Source organism: Dermacentor variabilis, chromosome 3 (assembly GCF_050947875.1).
Source record: "Dermacentor variabilis isolate Ectoservices chromosome 3, ASM5094787v1, whole genome shotgun sequence".
Lineage (NCBI taxonomy): Eukaryota > Metazoa > Arthropoda > Arachnida > Ixodida > Ixodidae > Dermacentor > Dermacentor variabilis.
Genome location: NC_134570.1, coordinates 221203636 through 221222899, shown reverse-complemented (window position 1 = coordinate 221222899; position 19264 = coordinate 221203636). Strand labels below are relative to the sequence as shown.

Genomic DNA, 19264 nt, shown 5'->3' with positions numbered 1-19264 from the left:
TAGCAGGGGGCGACAGAAAGTTAGGTGGGCGAATGAGATTAAGAAGTTTGCAGGGACGACATGGCCACATTTAGTACATGACCGGTGTAGTTGGAGAAGTATGGGAGAGGCCTTTGCCCTGCAGTGGGCGTAACCAGGCTGATGATGATGATGACTGCAAGCATGTAATTGACTGGATTCTGTTCAATATGAGCATGAAACGCGAGTCCACGATCGACTTGTACATGGCGACCGAGATGCCTAGATGGCTGTACAGGCAAGCATGATCGCCAATTGCTTCTGGCATGCCTCATTTAGCGTCAGCAGCGGCGGTTACAGCGAAGATCTTGGTGCTGCCGCCAATGAGGGTGCCATGGGTGACGAAGCCCTAGCGCTGTGGGATCCTCTCCTTGAGCCCGGCGTTTTGCCCGACTGCGACACCTTCTGCACATACGTCAGTGCCGATGCTGATGAGGTGACAACGGAAGAGCTAACGGAGGCGGAAATTGTGCATGCGGTGACGGGGGTGCCTAATGATGACAGTGAAGAATGTGTCGATGACAGCCCGGAGCCTAATATGGACGAACCCGACGTAGCGACGCCTGCACAAGCACTGGATGTGGCAGACCTGCTGCACTACTTCTTTGGCGCTCACACATGGCTCACAAGAAGAGGCAGAAAAAATCTATCAAGAACTTTTTTCTGCAAAGCGAGCCGCCACCTGGCGTGCTGTTGATCAATCAGTGATGAGCCGTTTGGCATGAATAAGGTAGCAATTCCTCACTGTCTTTTTTTTTTTGCTTGTTTTTTTCTGCGCAGCGGCCGTTTTCTTTTTCGTATGGCGGGTTGCTGTGAGATTTGGTGATGAGTATATTCTCTCTTGCTTGCTAATTGTGCATAGAAATGGATAGTGGCTATAACAAACTAATGGTTATAATAAAGTAATTATGACCCCCACCCCTTCAACTTCATTATAATTAGGTTTTACTGTACTGATGAAATTGTTTGCTTTTGGCAGAATGCATGCAGAACTGTGCTACTCTTTGGTGTCACCTCTATCACCCATGCATCACCAGCTGCAGGGCAGTGGAAACACCAGGGCTTAGGCACATCTGTCAGTACTGTTTGGCATTAAAACAGGTGTCGGCAAGCCCATTTCTTGTGCGCATTACTGTTTTGCAGTGAGGACAAAGAAAACACCCTAGGCAGGTATAGTCACTGTGTGGTCACAATAACTGACTTTCTTATGCTAAAGACAAGTGCCCATCAATGGAGCTGGCAATGAAAGTGACGAAATTTAAATGATAAAAAACCATAGGTAGGCACCAAACTGTGTTTTACAGTTTTTTTAACCAAAACCCAGTTAGCACTCATGTGTGTCCATGAAAAATACTTTTTTCATCATAGTCGCAGTATATATACACCAAATGGCTCGAATCAACACTTCGTGGAAGAAAACTGTGAGCACTGTGCCATGCCAAGTAAGCCGCAAAGAAATATGCAAGAAAACGTGTGTGGCTCACGCTGAACTGGCTGAGTAGTTGCACACCATGCACAGTGGGACGGAGGGGTCAGCAGCTTCTCCTGGAAACAAGCAGCAGACAAGCAAATAGTACACCCCGTGGAAAGGCGGTGCCAAATTCATGAAAGGAAAACGTATGTGAGAGTGACACGAAGCTACAGTATTGAAACTTTTTTTCCCAAGAAACCCACACGACTTTCCTTTGTAGCACAGTGCTAGTTTTGGGAGGGAATAATTTTTCACTTCCACAAAGCAGCAGGTGAGCTCATGAAGCCACAACTCACATTAACCAAATTCAAATAAGCTTTATAGATGCACAGCTGCCTATCACTTTTTGCTACCTCGAGAAACACACCAAATACCTTTTAAGGGGAGATTGAAGTGAAATACTATATCAGACCAGGCTAACAAATTACTGTTCCCAGACTCTAGTATTTGATTTTAAATGAGCAATCTGAAAGACTGCCTTGGATTCAGTTAATGCATCAAGGATCAAGAGAGTGTGTAGTCCACATCTTGCTATTGCTAAATGGTTTACTTATGTAACAGAACAAGTGACCAGGCCAACAAGGCAGCCATCACTCATTAATACTGTAGCTAAAAATCCCCACACTTCTTAGTCTTTAGGAGCACCTTCCTCACTTCTTCATCCTCAACTAGGTTACATTTCCTCCTTGAAGATAAAAAGTGTGGGGCTCTTTAGCAACAGTAATAAAAAGTGATGGCCACCTTGTTGACCTGGTCACTTGTCGTGTTACAACTTACACTAAGGCAAATCATTCAACGGTAAGCACAAGGTTGTCCAAACCCAAACAAGCGCGTGCTTTGGTCTGACAGCCAGTGCTAGCCCTGTGGTCTGCATCTTCGTTTTTCAATCTTGCCACTAGCACCAGCACCAGTGGGTCATGTCTTCCTCATCCCTACACAACACATATTTGCGCAGTCTGCAAGAGAATGCTAGCACCTTGCAAGGTGCTAACAGAACCTGTTTTTTTTTTTCCTTTTTGCTACTAAACTGTGCATCAAAAGCACAAGAACAGTAGACGCACATGCTGGCTTTATGCCTGCATTATGGTGATGATTGCTGTGGTAATGGTCACCCCATCAGCACATGGTTGTGCTTGCAAAGAAGGCATGCTCCACTACAATACACGAAGCAGGGGTGATGATGCACTAAAGCAAGGTGTCTAGCAAGCTGACGTTTTCAAATTCCCTGAGCTTTCCAGGTTTTCCCTGAGTGCCTTCTCAAAATTCTATGAGTGACATAGAACTTTGTTTTATGTCAAGACGGGCTGACACAATGTCGCCCGATGCTGTCACTCTCTATGTAGGCAAGTAAAAAAATAAAAAATGGCTTATACAGTTTGAATAGCAAGAAGTAATGTTTATTTTATTAAAAATAGAAAACTGAAGGGAGGGGTAGTAAAATGCATGGGTAATAAAATGTGTTCAAAAAAGAAATTGTGAAGCCCATTGCAAATTGAGTCGAACATATTCAAATACGAATAAAAAGAGATGCATATGGAAGCAAATATTTTCGAGAATGAGCTATTTCTATCAACTGATAGCAAGCTCATTGGTATTGGGCCCGAACTTTGTCACAAATGAGATTCTCTTAGCAGCTGGAAAATCAACCTCAACTGTTCTGACTCTCAGCCCACGCAACGCCTCAGTGTTGTGTTTCACTGCTTTAAAGAGTTTATTTTAGTTTGGATGAGGGTCACTTGGCACCTCGGCATCAGCCAATACTTTCCTTTTTAAGTTCAAGCTCCTTCAAAGAGGCACAGTTAATTTCCTGATCATTCCTCAATGCGACGGTCATTTCTGTTCTCGTCCTCTTGGTGCCGTGCGTTTGCCCCACGGACCATTTGAAGCATCTTCTTGATCAGTTGTACGTCAACGTAGATTTTTCGGACTCCCTAGGGGCCGCTAAAACTTCCGAAAAATCGGGCAGTCCGAAAAAATGAATGCATGTCTTTTACTGCCCTTAAAGGGCCCCTCGCCAGGTCTCGTCATTTTGAGCTGACAAGCGCAGAGCATACAATGCGCGCCAACGATCGTGTTTGCAAAGAATTACATTGCTACGCACCTCAGAAAGGCCTGAAATTTCAATCCGAACGCCATTTCCCTCTTCACTCGCGGCGAATCCGCCCGGAGAGGGACGGTGACGTAGTCAGGCTCCTGCGCCTACATAATCGTGTCCACAGTGTGGCATCGCTTGTGGTGACACGTGACTTCGAGAATTATTCAAGACAGCATCTGTTATCTGTACGATCTTTTGTTTGAATTGACAAATTAAAGTTTAGAGAAATAATAAAACACACAAACGGAGTGTCTGCGCATTTTTTGTTTTACTTCGCACTGAAGCAAGAGAGGTGTACTTCCGCTTCGTCTGCTTGTTCCCACGATCATGCGGTCACATGTGCAGGTACCAAAACTATGCCATTTTCTACCGTGTTCCAGCGTGTAATCAATCTCTGCGATCTGCTTGTTCTCCCTCAGTATTCATGTAGCACTGAATTATACTGCTAATCACATTTCCTTGTGCACAGCATGCAAAATTGTGCACTGCATGAAAGAGACAACAGCTTGCATGGCGTGCGGTCAGCAGAAATGCGTAGTGCAGGAAAAAATAAAGCGAGAGAAAAAAAAAAGAAGGCGAAATGAAATGTGACGTATGCGTCACGCGATTCTCGAGGTCTGGTATGGGCGAACACAAGAAAGCAATCTCGCTTGCAAAGGCTAGAAGGGGCAAGTGGAGTAGCGTCTTGCTTGGCAGTGGAGCCTGCCTGCTGAAATCATGGGTTCGCAGCACTGAAATATTCTTATCTCAGCTATTAATAAACCGATTTGAAAAATTTTTGTGGCAGAACGCTCCCTAGGGGACACGTAACAACTTACAGCATATAACCGAAATTTGCTATGGGACCTGGTGATGGGCTCTTCAAGGGCTCAAATCGCTGCAGGCAAGTCCGAAAAAGCTCTGAATGCCTGCCAGCACACTTATTATGCATGTCGGTGCTCGTACTGTGATAGGCGATGGCAGGTGCATGCGTGTATAATTAGAGAATACGTACTATGTCCCATGACAATTGCCCCTTCCCACGCTTGTTAAGATTCACCGCAATACTTCACATATGCTTCAGCGCATAACATTTCTGTATTGAGGCAAAGCTGCCTTTCGGGAACTGGCATTGTGCAACGCGTCGTGCTTTTTAAGTTTCGAAGCCAATCACGAAGATTCACGCTGACAGCGGTGAATCCTTTCAATCAAAAACGTGGCACCGAACGGCAAGTACCTTAACAGCAAACATCGAAAGTAGGCTTCACGCTGCCGTGGTGGTGGCTGCAGCTGCCAGCAGATCTGCGTGCGAGAGCGCCGCTCTGAGGTGGCGAGATAATCAAACTGGCGCTGTTGGCTTTGATTATTGCCATTTCGGACCTGTGGTCGCGGCAAAAAGTCCAGAAAATTGAATGACAAAGGGCTCTTGTGTCCGAAATTTAAGACTTCTTATACAATGAGTTGATGGGATAAGTGGCGCTGCGAAACCGTCCGCATTATTGGGCACGACCCAAAAATCGGGCGTCCAAAAATCGGTCGTTGACTGTACACTGGCAACTCCTCCAACCAATGACACTGTATCAAAGACAACTTGTTACAATTCCTCTCTTTTACTCGGGCCAGCATTAGAACGACTTTAGTCCGCTTTTAATAAGATGACAGCTAATTTTCCCTGATGGAAGCAAAATTCCCTGAGTTTTCCCTAAATATTTCCAGACTATTCAAAATCCCTGAGAATTCGCGGTTTCCCAGTTGGTGGACACCCTGTAATGCCAACACTGAACAACATAATACCAAGCGTGACTCACTGAGCTAGAGCCCCTGAGTTGAGGCAACATAGTAATCTTAAATGATGAACTTAAATTGTCACGCCGCATTACAATGCCAAGGTAGCAGCACATTACATTCATGTGGCCTGAAAGAGTGAGTTTGGGCTTGTTTGTATGTGAAATTAGTCAAAACTTGATCATTCGAAGTCGAAGGGACCCGAAAATTTGCTCGAATTAAAAGTGAATTAAAAGTTCGAATTAAAGGAAGCTAATTGACAGGCCACCAATGGAAACTGACCCTTGCAACCTTTAACACCCAAACTCTTTCGAGTGAGGCTAGCTTAGCAGGACTCTTTGAGGAACTATCAGGCATTGTTTGGGATATCACTGGCCTTAGTGAGGTTAGAAGAACTGGGGAGGCTTATACAGTGCCGACTAATGGCCACATCCTCTGCTATAGAAGACTACCAGATAAGAAGCAGTTCGGAGTAGGACTCCTAATCCATAAGGACATAGGGGCAACATTGCCGAATTCTACAGCGTTAATGAGAAGGTAGCTGTAGCCGTAATCGAACTTAATAAGACGTATAGATAAAGGTGGCACAAGGCTACGCTCCAACCTCCAGTCATGATGATGATGAAGTATATCAGTTTTATGAAGACGTTGAATTAGCAATGAGAAAAGTGCAAACTCAGTATACTGTAGTAATGGGTGACTTCAATGCAAAAGTAGGGAAAAAGCAGGCTGGTGAACAAGCAATTCGCAACTACGGCACCGGTTCTAGAAATGGTAGAGGAGAGATGGTTGGTAGAACTCATGGAAAGGAATAAGCTACGAATAATGAACACCTTCTTCAGAAAGCACAGCAACAAAAAGTGGATCTGGAAAAGCCCTAATGGTGAAGCACAGAATGACATCGATTTCATACTTTCTGCCTATCCCAGCATAGTGCAGGATGTAGAAATGCTGGGTAGGGCCAAGTGCAGTGATTAAAGGATGAGGTCTAGGATTCACCTGTATTTGAAGAGAGAAAGAGTAAAATTGGTCAAGAAGAAACAGGCCAACCAAGAGGCAGTAAGGATAACAGGGGACCAATTCAGGCTGGTACTTGCAATTAAATATGCAGCCTTAGAACAGCGAGATGTAGATGACATAAAGGTAATGAATGAAACAGTAACTAGGCGGGCTTCAGAAGCAGCAATTGAAGTGGGAGGCAATGCACCAAGGCAACCAGTAGGTAAGCTCTCCCAAGCAATGAAGGACTTAATAAAGAAACGAGAAAGAACGAAACAGTCCAACTCAAGAGACCAGACAGAATTCACAGAATTGTCAAAACTGATAAACAAAGAGAAAATTAAGGATATTACAAATTATAATGTAAGAAAGACTGAGCAAGCAGTAATAAATGGATGCAGCATGAAATCAGTGAGAAGAAAACTCCTCATAGGACAAGCCAAGGTGTATACACTGAAAGATAAGCAGGGTAATATCATCAGCAATTTCAAAGATAGAATAAAACCAGCAGAAGAATTCTATGCTGACCCATACAATACCCAGAGCAGCCAGGATACCTTCATTGAATGTAGTAATGAACAGGTTACAGAGGTTTTTTTCTATAACTTGCAATGAAGTTATAGTTATTGAAGTAACTTGCAATGAAACGAGGACAGGCAGCAGGAGAAGATGGAATAACAGTCAGTTTAACCAAAGATGGAGGAGACACCCTGCTTGAAAAGCTTGCGGCCCTTTATACAAAATGTCTCGCAACTTCAAGGGTCCCAGAGAACTGGAAAAGTGCCAACATTATACTAATCCATAAAAAGGGAGATGTTAAAGAATTGAAAAATTATACGCCCATTAGCTTACTTCCAGTATTCTAGTATAAACTATTCACTAAGATAATTTCCAACAGAATAACGGCAACACTGCACTTTAGTCAACCAAGAGAACAGGCTGGCTTCAGGAAGGGATACCTTACAATGGATCACATCTCTGTCATTAATCAGGTAATCGAGAAATCCACAGAGTACAATCAGCCTCTCTATATGGCTTTCATTGATTAGGAAAAGGCATTTAACTCAGTAGAGACACCAGCAGTTACAGAGGCATTACGTAATCAAGGAGTACAGACTGCTTACGCAAATATCTTGGAAAATATCTAGAGATTTCACAGCTACCTTAATTCTGACATCGTAGTTCTGCGGAAACCCACAGGGTGAAGAGAAGTAAATAATAAAGGGAAAATCATACATCCACCTGTTCATAGCAATTGCTACAAAGGAAGCCCATACGGATTATTAACTACCTTAATTCTACACAAGAAAAGTAGGAAGATACCTATACAATCTCTACAATGCTATTCACTGCATGCTTGGAAGTATTCAAGCTATTAAACTGGGAAGGCTCAGGAGTAAGGATCAATGCTAAATATCTCCGCAACCTTCGATTTGCAGATGACATTGTCCTGGTCAGCAACACTGGGGACAATTTACAACAAATGATTGAGGACCTTAACAGAGAGTGTAAGAGTGGGGTTGAAGATTATTATGCAGAAGACAAAGATAATGATCAATAGCCAGGCAAGGGAACAAGAGTTCAGGATCGCCAGTTAGCCTCTAGTATCTGTGAAGGAGTATGTTTACCTAGGTCAATTAATCACAGGGAACCCTGATCATGAGAAGGAAATTCATAGAAGAATAAAAATGGGTTGGATCGCATATGGCAGACATTGTCAGCTCCTGACTGGAAGCTTACCGTTATCATTGAAAAGGAAGGTGTGCAATCAGTGCATTTTACCGGTGCTGACATACAAGGCAGAGACTTGGAGACTGACAAAGAAGCTTGAGAACAAGTTAAGGACCACGCAAAGGGCGATGGAACGAAGAATGCTAGGCATAACGTTAAGAGACAGAAAGAGAGTGGTTTGGATCAGAGAGTAAATGGGTATAGCCGATATTCTAATAGGCATTGAGAGAAAAAAAGTGGCGCTGGGCAGGTCATGTAATGCGCAGGTTAGATAACCGTTGGACCATTAGGGTTACAGAACGGGTGCCAAGAGAAGGGAAACGCAGTCGAGGACAGCAAAAGACTAGGTGGGGTGATGAAATTAAGAAATTCGCAGGCGCAAGATGGAATTGGCTGGCGCAGGGCAGGGGTAACTGGAGATCGCAGGGAGAGGCCTTCACCCTGCAAAGGACTTGGAATAGGTTGACAATGATGAATTTAATGGAGGATTTACCTGCAGAGGCGCATGTGCACTGAGCTAACACATGAGTGGGAAGTTCCATAAGATTTATTCATGTGTATTTACAAATTACAGTCAATGTCCGATTTTTTCAGACTCCGCAAGAACGTCCGAAAAAATGAATGCATGCCTTTTACTGCCCCTAAGGGCTCAAATCGTCACAAGCACGTCCGAAATAGCTCTAAGACCTGCCAGTACTCTTACAAGGCTTACTGGTGCTCGTGATAGGAGATGGCGGGTCCATGCATGTATAATTAAAGGAAACCTGCCATCTCGCGTGACAACTGTTCCTTCCAACTTTTGATGTTTCACCGCATAACACTACTATATTGGGGCAAAGCTGACTTTTGGCAACCGGCGTTATGCAACTTGCTATGCTTTCCGCGCTCACAAAAGGCGGAGTCGGCGCCATTGCTAACAGCAGCAAATTGTTTCAATGAAACACACAGCACCCGAACAGCAAGAAACGTGATGGCTACGGCTGCCAGCGGGTCTGTGCGCAAAAGCGCCGGCTCAAGGTGGTGAGATAATCAAGATGGCGGTGATGGTGGCTTTGATTAATGCCGTTTCGGACCTGCAGTCACGGCGAAAGTCCGGAAAATTGGACGGCGAAGGTGTTTTTTCTTTTTTTTTGCGTCCGAAGTTTTAGATGTTCTTATACATCGACTCTATGGGGTACATGGCGGTGCATCGAAAGCATATCCGAATTATTGGGCATGTCGGGAAAATGGGGGGGGGGGGGGGGGTCTGGAAATCGGTCGTTGACTGTACAGGACACCTGTCACTAACAGAACTAAACGGTGATGCGTGCCTGCACTCGCTTGCACACAAATTTCTGCCACGTCTCTTTTTTTTTCTCTTTTTTTTTTGATGAGGCGTTGAGGGTTCCCTTCTAAGCTATTCCTTTATGGCGGGGTCAGAGGAATGCTGGTCGGACGCGCCGCCGCGTGATTTGGTGCGCTACTGAGAGCATTGTCGGAGTGCAGTATGTTCGAGTTGACCATCGCAAATGCTTCCGTGTTCAAATTACCGGGCGCTTCGCCCATTGGAATACACATAACTTTGACATGTCTACAATGTCAGTTCGAATAAAGCGAAAGTTCGAATTAAACATGTTCGAATTAACTAGATTCGACTGTACTTAACAAGCATACAAAAAACATAAGGCCAGTACAAAAGATGCAGACAAAGAACACACTCACAACATTCAATTATTTTCACAAGAATATATGTACAGCAGACGGAGTAACAGCTTGCAAAAATGCATTTGTACAACTTGAGAAAGCAGGACATTAACAGGTAAGAAAATATATGAGAAAGGTGACACAATAAAAACTAAGCTATAAAGCATCGAGAAGCAAGATTATAGGTTCAGTCAATACTGTCATTCCCATTGAGCCACTCTCTGCGCATGGTTAAAATCATAGATGCAGCAGAAATAGCTACATCTACATTTGCATTTCCTTTTTCCGCAATGCTTGTGTGCTCCGCTTTGCAAAAATCATGTCAAACCAACTAGCCCAGCAGCTTGCTACTCTCGAAATAGCCAGCCTGGATGACTTGTGCGTTAGTGCACTATCTACTGATCTCGCCAAGAAATAGTCCAATTAACTTAACCTACTGCAGGAAATGACATGGCAGGAATAGCAGTACCAGCTGAATTCACATTCTTGCTTCTCAATGCTTTCTATCCTTGTTTTTATCATTAATGTCACCTTCCTCATATATGTTCTTGCCTGGTCACGTCCTGCTTCATCAAGTTGTGCCATTCAACTTCCACAAGATGTTTCTCGATCTGCTATAAGTAATGCTTGTTAAGATAAATGAGTGATGGAAGCAGGTTTCGTGCTGAAAATTTTACTCAAAGTTCAAGCAAAAATCAAGGATTTAAAGTTTGCTGAAGACGAAAATATAAGGAGGCTGAAACAAGTTTTATTCGTACACATAAACTAAAAAATATTAAGATTTCCATCTTCCTAGATGCAATCTCTTACAGCTAAGCATGTTTCTGAGTTGGACATGCGAATTTGCTGTGGACCTCGCAATTTGAGAACCCATGATAGGCAGCAAACGATGGCGAACCCCAAAGTGGAAAGGTGCCTGTTCTTCACTGTTGGCATCAACGAGCTGACAATAGCCCACAGAAAGCACTGGCCATAAAAATGAAAAAACTCTAGTTTTCTGGTATAAAATTGTAAAGCAAAATTTTCTAAGCAATAGAAAATTGTCATTAAGCATAGTATGGACTAGTATTAAATTGAAAGCCTCATTGGCCTTCTGGAAAAAATAACATTGCTATTTCTTCAGCTTCAGAAGGAAAAAAACTTGATTCTATTCGACAGACATTTTGTCGACATTTTTTCCAGACCTTCATATATGAACTGAGTTGTTATCAGTACCCGCATACTAATTTGGTGTTACTTTTAATAAGAGTAAGAGGATACTATACATCTAGATTCCGAGGCATCTAAGTTACTGACAGCAAGCAAGATTCTAGTTATGTAATGTGAGCAGATGCCTTAGCATGTGCACATCATGTTTTTTCCTAAACAAAACTTGTAACCATAAAGCTTTGTGTTAAATTTTTTGACATTTGATATTTGATTGAATATTCAAATTTCTTTTCCTTGATTCAATTTGATATGTGATTTGAACCCTACTATTTGGAATTCACACACCACTGGTAAGTTAATAAACCAGTAGTAACACTTGTTTCTATGTGAAGAACAATAATCCAGGGCAAGGACGTGATAGTATGCTAACAGCAAGTGATGTCGACGATAACCTTATGAAATACAGCAAATAACATGTTTTATGTAATGCTGCTGGACAGTTGCTGCCTGAGGAAGGCACTGTCTGTGCATGACGCTGTGCAATCGAAAAGGGAATCCCACAGTATCTGGAAAAAATGAATCCATTATCGATGACGTGCGTCTGTGAAATGGGTGACTGTGATTGCGGTGACAAGATAGTCTTCATGGTGGTTTGAGTAAAGAATGTTTCGACTGCCCGTCTTGTGCTTAACTTTTTTTTTTTTTTTTTTGCCTTAGTCTGCTTACATTGGATTCATGCACTGCATAGCTATTAACGCATGTGACGCTACAGGTGCCGCTCACTGTGCTGTAAAGAAGAATACTGTAGACATACACTGCATGCCTGTTTTAGTGCTGGAAAATTCAGTATGCAAAATTTACAGTATATGCAATCCACAATAACAGTTCACAAGAGCTTGATGTAACCAATAATTGACTATACCCGGGTCTTTAGTAATCAAATTTAACTGCATCAAGCTTTAAGTCTAGTCCAGCTCAGCATAGATCGTGAAAAAAAGAATATATTGTAAAGTATATTTCTTAAAACAACTGGCTCAGTAAGCAAAATGAAAAACAAGGCAGTTGATTGCTGTCTTAATTTTTTGTTATTGGGAGGATATTATAGGCAAACATTGATAACTGGGAACACACTCATAGAAAAATAAATTGTGAGAGTATCAATAGCAAAGCCATACCTGCAATGGGGCTCTCTGCATTCATTGGCTTCTGCAGCAAAAAAAAACAAAAAAAAAAAACAATGAAAAGACAACTGCGTTATTTTTTGCACCAGAGCGATAAACCGTACTCTTTCCATTCCAGTTCAGTGGAAAAGATTCAATTTTAGTTCAACTAAGGAGAGAAAAAAAAATGGTTCCCACCTGTTCGACCTAGCTTGTGCTCGTCCACATAACTAAGAATAATTTGAGGAAAACAGTGTGAGCTGATTCTGTACAAACACTCAATGGTGCTTCTGAGCTGCACAGATAAGCCACAAAATAAGAAAATGGCGTACATGCCATTCTTCAGGCCACAAGCATAGTTACATAAAAAAAACACACACCTCAGAAGGAATACATCGGAAGCAATCTGTCATTTCTATCACACCTGCTTTAGTTTACATACCAAAGCAGTCAAAACAGATTACCCGGCTAAGCGGCCCTCCTTCACCTCACCTATTATACAAGGTTTCCCAGATGTCATGCACAAAATGTAAAAAATAAGGTGAAGCCTTCTATGTGGATGAACCCAACTGAATCTTGTTAGCAACAACCGGAAGAAGCATCCAGTATTTTTGTATTTTCCTAATTAGCTTGTAATTATTTATCAACTAAAGATTAATATGTGAACACTATGTGAACACTATGCTTTAGAACACATTCGAAAACAACAATTTTAATTGTTTGTGGCACACTTTTGGTGACTCTTTCTTCCAGAGTTAAAATGAAAGCCCACAAAAACACAAAGATGGCTAGTCATGCCTCAATTGCACCCTGCACCAGTACTACCCTGAAACATGAGAAAAAGAAACTGAGCACGCTCCGTGCCAGACCCACCGGGTGCAGCACTTCCGACAGGGCATGTACTTCTGCGTAGCCATGCAATCTGTGCTCTCAGTGATGCTCATGACCGTTTATGACAGTGAGAAAAGGTTTATTGGCGGCTCCTAATGTAAAGGCACAGCAACCGGGAACGGCGAAGCAGCCCGAAACACTGTCCAAACGGACGCCAGCAATCAACAGCGCGAGGCGAGACGAGCCGCGCGTTCGCGATGCGGCTGTGCCGCGAGGCGCGTCTTCTTCTTCACAATCTCCCCCCGGACAAAAAGAGCCATCCTGGCAACTTAAGAATGGGGAGGCAGATGGTCGTGGTAGGGCTTGAGACGCGAGACGTGGACAATGTCACGTCCACGCCGGCGCAAGTCTTCAGGTGGTGACAGGGGCTCAATGAGAAAATTCACCGGGGATGTTTGCTCCAAGACTCGGTAAGGCCCTTCGAATTTTGGGACGAGTTTCGAGGATAGCCCCGGCGTTTGGAAAGGCACCGACAACCACACAAGAACGCCTGGAGCGTAGGTGGTGTTGGGACGCGTGTCGATGCGGTTTTCTTTCTGGCGCTGCTGTTGCTCTGCCGTAAAGGAGCGCGCTAGCTGGCGGCATTCTTCGGCTTGTCGGGCAACTTCGGAAACAGGTAGACACTCGGAGGCGTCAGGACGGTATGGAAGGAGCGTGTCGATGGTATGCGTAGGCTCGCGGCCATACAGGAGGAAGAAAGGTGAAAATCCCGTAGTGGCCTGGATCGCGGTGTTGTACGCGAACGTGACGAATGGAAGGATGCGGTCCCAGTTACCATGATCAGATGCCACGTACATAGAGAGCATATCACCAAGTGTGCGGTTAAATCGCTCTGTGAGCCCGTTAGTCTGTGGATGGTATGCCGTGCTTGTCCGATGAATAATATGGCATTCCGAAAGCAAACTTTCGACGACTTCGGAGAGGAAGGCGCGACCTCGATCGCTGAGGAGTTCCCGAGGTGCGCCGTGTCGAAGCACGAAGCGATGTAGGACGAAAGAGGCTACATCCCGCGCTGTAGCACTTGGTAAAGCAGCAGTTTCGGCGTAGCGTGTCAAATGATCAATAGCAACTACGATCCACCGATTGCCGTCTGGTGTCATAGGAAGCGGGCCGTATAGGTCGATGCCGACGCGATCGAAGGGTGTGGCAGGGCACGGGAGCGGCTGCAAGGCACCAGATGGGCGTAAAGGCGGCGATTTGTGGCGTTGACAGTCAAGACAGCACCGAACAAACTTGTGAACAAAATTGTACATGCCGCGCCAGTAGTAGCGCTGGCGAATTCGTTCGTACGTCTTGAAGACTCCGGCATGGCCACACTGCGGATCGTTGTGGAAAGCGGCACATATTTGAGACCTTAAGCTGCGGGGAACCACCAGAAGCCACCGACGACCTTCAGGAGTGTAATTGCGTCGGTGCAGCAGCTGGTCACGAATGGCAAAATGAACTGCTTGGCGTCGGAGGGTTCGGGATACAGGGATGGTTGACGATCCAGAAAGATAGTCGAAAAGAGAAGCGATCCACGGGTCACGACGTTGTGCGGTTGCAAAGGAGTCCATGTCGAGAGATGACACGGAATGTGCGGAAGTTGTTGCGCAGGCCGAGTCTGGAGGTAAAGGTGAACGAGACAAGGCATCTGCGTCGGAGTGTGTGCGTCCACTGCGGTATACGACGCGAATATCGTACTCCTGGATGCGTAGTGCCCAACGGGCTAGGCGGCCAGTGGGATCTTTCAAGTTGGCGAGCCAACAAAGCGCATGGTGATCTGTGACCAAGTCGAATGGGCGCCCGTACAGATATGGTCGGAACTTGCCAAGTGCCCATACTAAAGCCAAGCACTCTTTTTCGGTCACGCTGTAATTGGCCTCAGGCTTCGTCAGTGTGCGACTCGCATAGGCGACTACATATTCGGGGTAGCACGCCTTTCGTTGGGCGAGTACGGCGCCGAGACCGACCCCGCTGGCATCTGTATGTACTTCAGTTGCAGCTGACGGGTCGAAATGGCAAAGAATAGGTGGGGAGATGAGAAGACGACGCAGCGTAGCAAAGGCGGAGTCACATGCAGGGGACCAGCAGGAGAGGGCGGCGTCACCGCGTAGAAGCTGAGTCAATGGCGCCATGATCGATGCGAAATTTCGAACAAAGCGCCGGAAATATGAGCATAGGCCCACGAAGCTTCGAAGTTCTTTGATGGTCTGAGGCTTCGGAAACTCGGCGACTGCTCGAAGTTTTGCAGGATCGGGTAGAACGCCGTGCTTGGACACAACGTGGCCTAAAATGGTGAGCTCGCGCGCGGCGAAGCGGCACTTCTTGAGGTTGAGTTGAAGGCCAGCGTTCGTTAGACAGGTCAAAACTTGTCTGAGGCGGAGCAGGTGAGTAGGAAAATCAGGCAAGAAAACCACGACATCGTCGAGGTAACACAGACATATAGACCACTTGAGGCCACGCAGCGTGTTGTCCATGAGTCGTTCAAAGGTGGCAGGGGCGTTACAAAGCCCGAAAGGCATCACCTTAAATTCATATAAACCGTCAGGCGTAATGAATGCGGTTTTCTGGCGATCGGTCGCAGCCATCGGGACCTGCCAGTACCCTGAACGCAAGTCAAGGGACGAGAAGAATTCTGCTCCCTGAAGACTGTCGAGGGCGTCATCGATGCGCGGCAAAGGATAGACGTCTTTGCGCGTTACCTTATTTAACCGACGGTAGTCGACGCAAAAGCGAATAGACCCGTCCTTCTTGCGAACGAGAACGACAGGAGATGCCCAGGGACTGTGCGAAGGTTGAATAACATCACGGCGCAGCATATCTTCGACTTGGGTGGTAATGACACGACGCTCTTCGGCAGAGACGCGATATGGTCGTTGACGTAACGGCTGATGTGAACCGGTGTCAATGTAGTGCTGCACTTCCGACGTGCGGCCCAGGTGAGGTTGTGAAACGTCGAATGAACTTCTAAATTTGTGCAGGAGATCAAGAAGGTCGGCGCGTTCGGCAGGTGTGAGGGTATCAGCGATGGCATTCGAGAACGCAACCCTGGACGTTTCCTCAAGCGCGGACATCGAAGATGGTTGGCCGGGGTCGACGTCAAAAGAGTCTCCAGGGACGTCAACCAAAGACGAAGAGTCGAGGAGTTCCACGAAGCCAAGGCATTCACCAACGAGCAACGTAATAGGCGCACAGAGGGGATTGTAAAAGTATATATTGCTGCAGCTGCCATCCATGTCAAGCGTCGCGAAGGGTAGTGGGAGAGATTTACGGCCCATGAAGACGTCGGACGGCGTGAAGAGGACCGTTGCATCAGCGATGGCATCGCAAAAGACCGGTACGAGGGCGAAGGAGCCAGGTGGAATATCTGTGTCCTCGCGCACGGTAAGTTTAGAAGGGCGGTCGCAATCTTCGTCCAAGGGTGCGTCACAAGGGGCAAATTCAACTTCGGCGCGTGCGCAGTCGATCACGGCTTTATGACTGGATAAGAAGTCCCATCCGAGGATGACGTCATGCGAGCAGGTGGGAAGAACAATACACTCGACGATGTAAACAATGCCGTGAATAAGCACACGCACAGTACAGGCTGCGTGCGGAGTGACGTGCTGCGCGCTTGCCGTACGAAGCGACAGTCCAGAAAGCGGCGTGGTCACCTTGCGCAGCGAACGGCACAGTTTGGCGGCTATCACAGAAACGGCTGCGCCGGTATCCACAAGAGCGAATGCAGTAACACCTTCCACACAAAGTTCGACCACGTTGGCAGGAGAGGCGAGAGGACTTAGACATTTCGAATGGGGCGCAGTTCTTGCCTCTTGAACTGCGACGTTCAGTTTTCCTGGTCAGGTGGTACGGGTCGCCGACGCATTGGGGAGAGCGAGCGTCGGCGAGGGGATGGCGAGCGACGCGAAGGAAATTCTGGGATGTCAGCACGAGCATACGGTTGGGGGGAAGGAGCGGCGTATTGGCGAAATGGCTGGCTGCCGTACTGGAAGGGCCGCGAGGCGTCGCCAAACGCTTGAGGACGACGGCGGCAATATCGGGCAACGTGTCCGGGAGTGCAGCAAGAATAACGGATGGGTCGATTGTCAGGTGTTCGACAAGGATTAGCTCGCGGTGCGGTCCAAGATGTAGCATGGGCTTCCGGTGGCAGCGGTTGGGACTGGGTCGTGAAAGACGCCGGTGGAGGCCTGCGTACTGCCTGCGCGTACGTAAGAGGCACGGCCACAGGCAGGACTGGCTGCGCATAGGTGAGAGGCGTGGCGACAGGCTGCACTGCCCGCGTAGAGTTGAGATTCGCGGCTGCAGGCGGCTGATGGTGTGCGGAAGGGACAACTTGGGCGACCTCTTCGGAAATGAGGGTGCGGAGCGAGTTTGGAAGACGGGAGGTGGGCTCCTGAGTGAAGGGGACTAAAGAAAGTTGGCGGGCAACTTCCTCACGCACAAAGTCCTTGACCCGCTGAAAGAATGAGGATGGGTCGTACAAGTTGTCAAGGCTCGCCAACAACTCGTCGCTTCCCAAAGGACGCCGAGTCGAAGCGCGTTGCTTCCTTAACTCATCGTAACTTTGGCACAGCCTGACAACTTCAGACACAGTGCGCGGATTCCTGGCTAGGAGCATCTGGAATGCGCCGTCATCGATGCCTTTCAGTATATGGCGAATTCGCTCAGCTTCGGGCATTGCGGCGTTGACTCGTTTACAAAGGTCCACGACGTCTTCTATGTAGCTTGTGAACGTTTCCGCCGTCTGCTGTGCTCGGGCGCGCAAGCGCTGTTCGGCACGCAGCTTGCGAACAGCGGGTCGGCCGAACACTTCCGTAAAGGTTGTCTTGAAGACTGACCATGTGGGCACGTCACTTTCGTGGTTGTGAAACCACAGTTGGGCAACACCAGCCAGGTAAAAGATGACGTGAGTTAACTTGGCTGGATCATCCCACTTGTTGTGTGCGCTCACCCGTTCATATGACGCAAACCAGTCTTCTACGTCTTCGTCGTCTGCACCGCTGAAGACCTTGGGGTCCCGTTGTCGTGGAACGCCGGTGCAGGTGATGGACTGTGGCGTCGGTGCCGTTTGGGAGGAGCTGTCGGTCATGGCGGGTGGTAGCGTTCTTGATCTCAGCTCCAGGGTTTCAAGCGACGGGGTTTGAGGCCCAGCACCTCCACCAATTGAGAAAAGGTTTATTGGCGGCTCCTAATGTAAAGGCACAGCAACCGGGAACGGCGAAGCAGCCCGAAACACTGTCCAAACGGACGCCAGCAATTAACAGCGCGAGGCGAGACGAGCCGCGCGTTCGCGATGCGGCTGTGCCACGAGGCGCGTCTTCTTCTTCACAACAGAGGAAAGCAGACTGCCAAAGCCAAGTTATCAATCTGCCACAAAAGGCCAACACAAACATAGGTGAAAATGTAACAGCCATTTCAGAGAAATTTGATGCGTCGTATTTATGACCGAAACTATTACACAGACAGAATTATTTAATTGATTCTTTGAAAGCAGACCTGCTATGGCATGCAGCAGGGCATGATTTGGCTTCTTTTTTTCTTCTACATTTTTTATGCTTTCTTTTGAATGCATTGGCGTTCAAGCCACCATCGTCCTGAAATATTAGAGGCATGCTTTTAGGAAACTGTTAACCTGAACGCCCATGTATTTTGTAGCACACTTTAAGGTTGCATAACTTGGAAGTGGATCCAGTCTTTGAATTTCTGATAAGCAGGCACAACTTCACTACTGAGCTTCAATTTCGTGACTGCAGGTGCCGTAAGGTTGGTAATTCAAAAGTTAATTAGCACATTTTAGTTAATCTGCAAATTATTGCTGACATTTTTTATGCTGCTGATGCCCACCTAGCCACGTAGCTTCACAGCAAAAATGGGAGGCGCCTAGATATAAGTTAAATTTTTGTGCATAAAAAGAAACACTTAGAGTAAGAGTTCCATGGAGGGGATAGTTCAACAGATTAACTGTATTCTGAATACAGTGTGTGGTGTTCTGGGTGACACATATCCAAGAAATGCCATTTGATCTTCCAACCATGAGTTCTCTTTCCTATTATTATATTCACATGCTCCTTGGGGAATGTGGTTCAGGCTACATTTGATTAAATGATGGTGGTGCCAAGCACAGGTGAGACCTCGCAAATGAATCTCAATCTCAATTCATGCATCTGCCTAGAGTGCATTTCCCTTCACCTCTCTTTCATGGCCACCCAGTTTCCTTGTCTTTTCGGGTTGCCATTTTGAGTTTTGGTGGTGTTACTGCATAGCACACATGGCGCCAAAGAACCAGAACTCGGATCATGACGAGCAGCATTCGATGGCTGC

General features: G+C 46.3%; 1 protein-coding gene across 4 annotated transcripts in view; it reads right to left on the bottom strand.

Annotated features, from left to right (window-relative positions):
- The window catches only part of LOC142576653 (uncharacterized), a 165698-nt gene that overhangs the window by 85730 nt on the left and 60704 nt on the right, over nt 1-19264 (bottom strand). For 3 of the 4 annotated variants that reach the window (XM_075686874.1, XM_075686876.1, XM_075686875.1), the window contains exons 11-12: nt 12086-12116; nt 1503-1563 (exon numbers count right to left, since the gene is read on the bottom strand). In XM_075686874.1, the coding sequence (XP_075542989.1) occupies nt 1503-1563; nt 12086-12116 (92 nt within the window). Of the gene's footprint in view, nt 1-1502; nt 1564-12085; nt 12117-12268; nt 12301-19264 lie in introns of all 4 variants that reach the window. The other variant, XM_075686877.1, reaches the window with a different exon arrangement.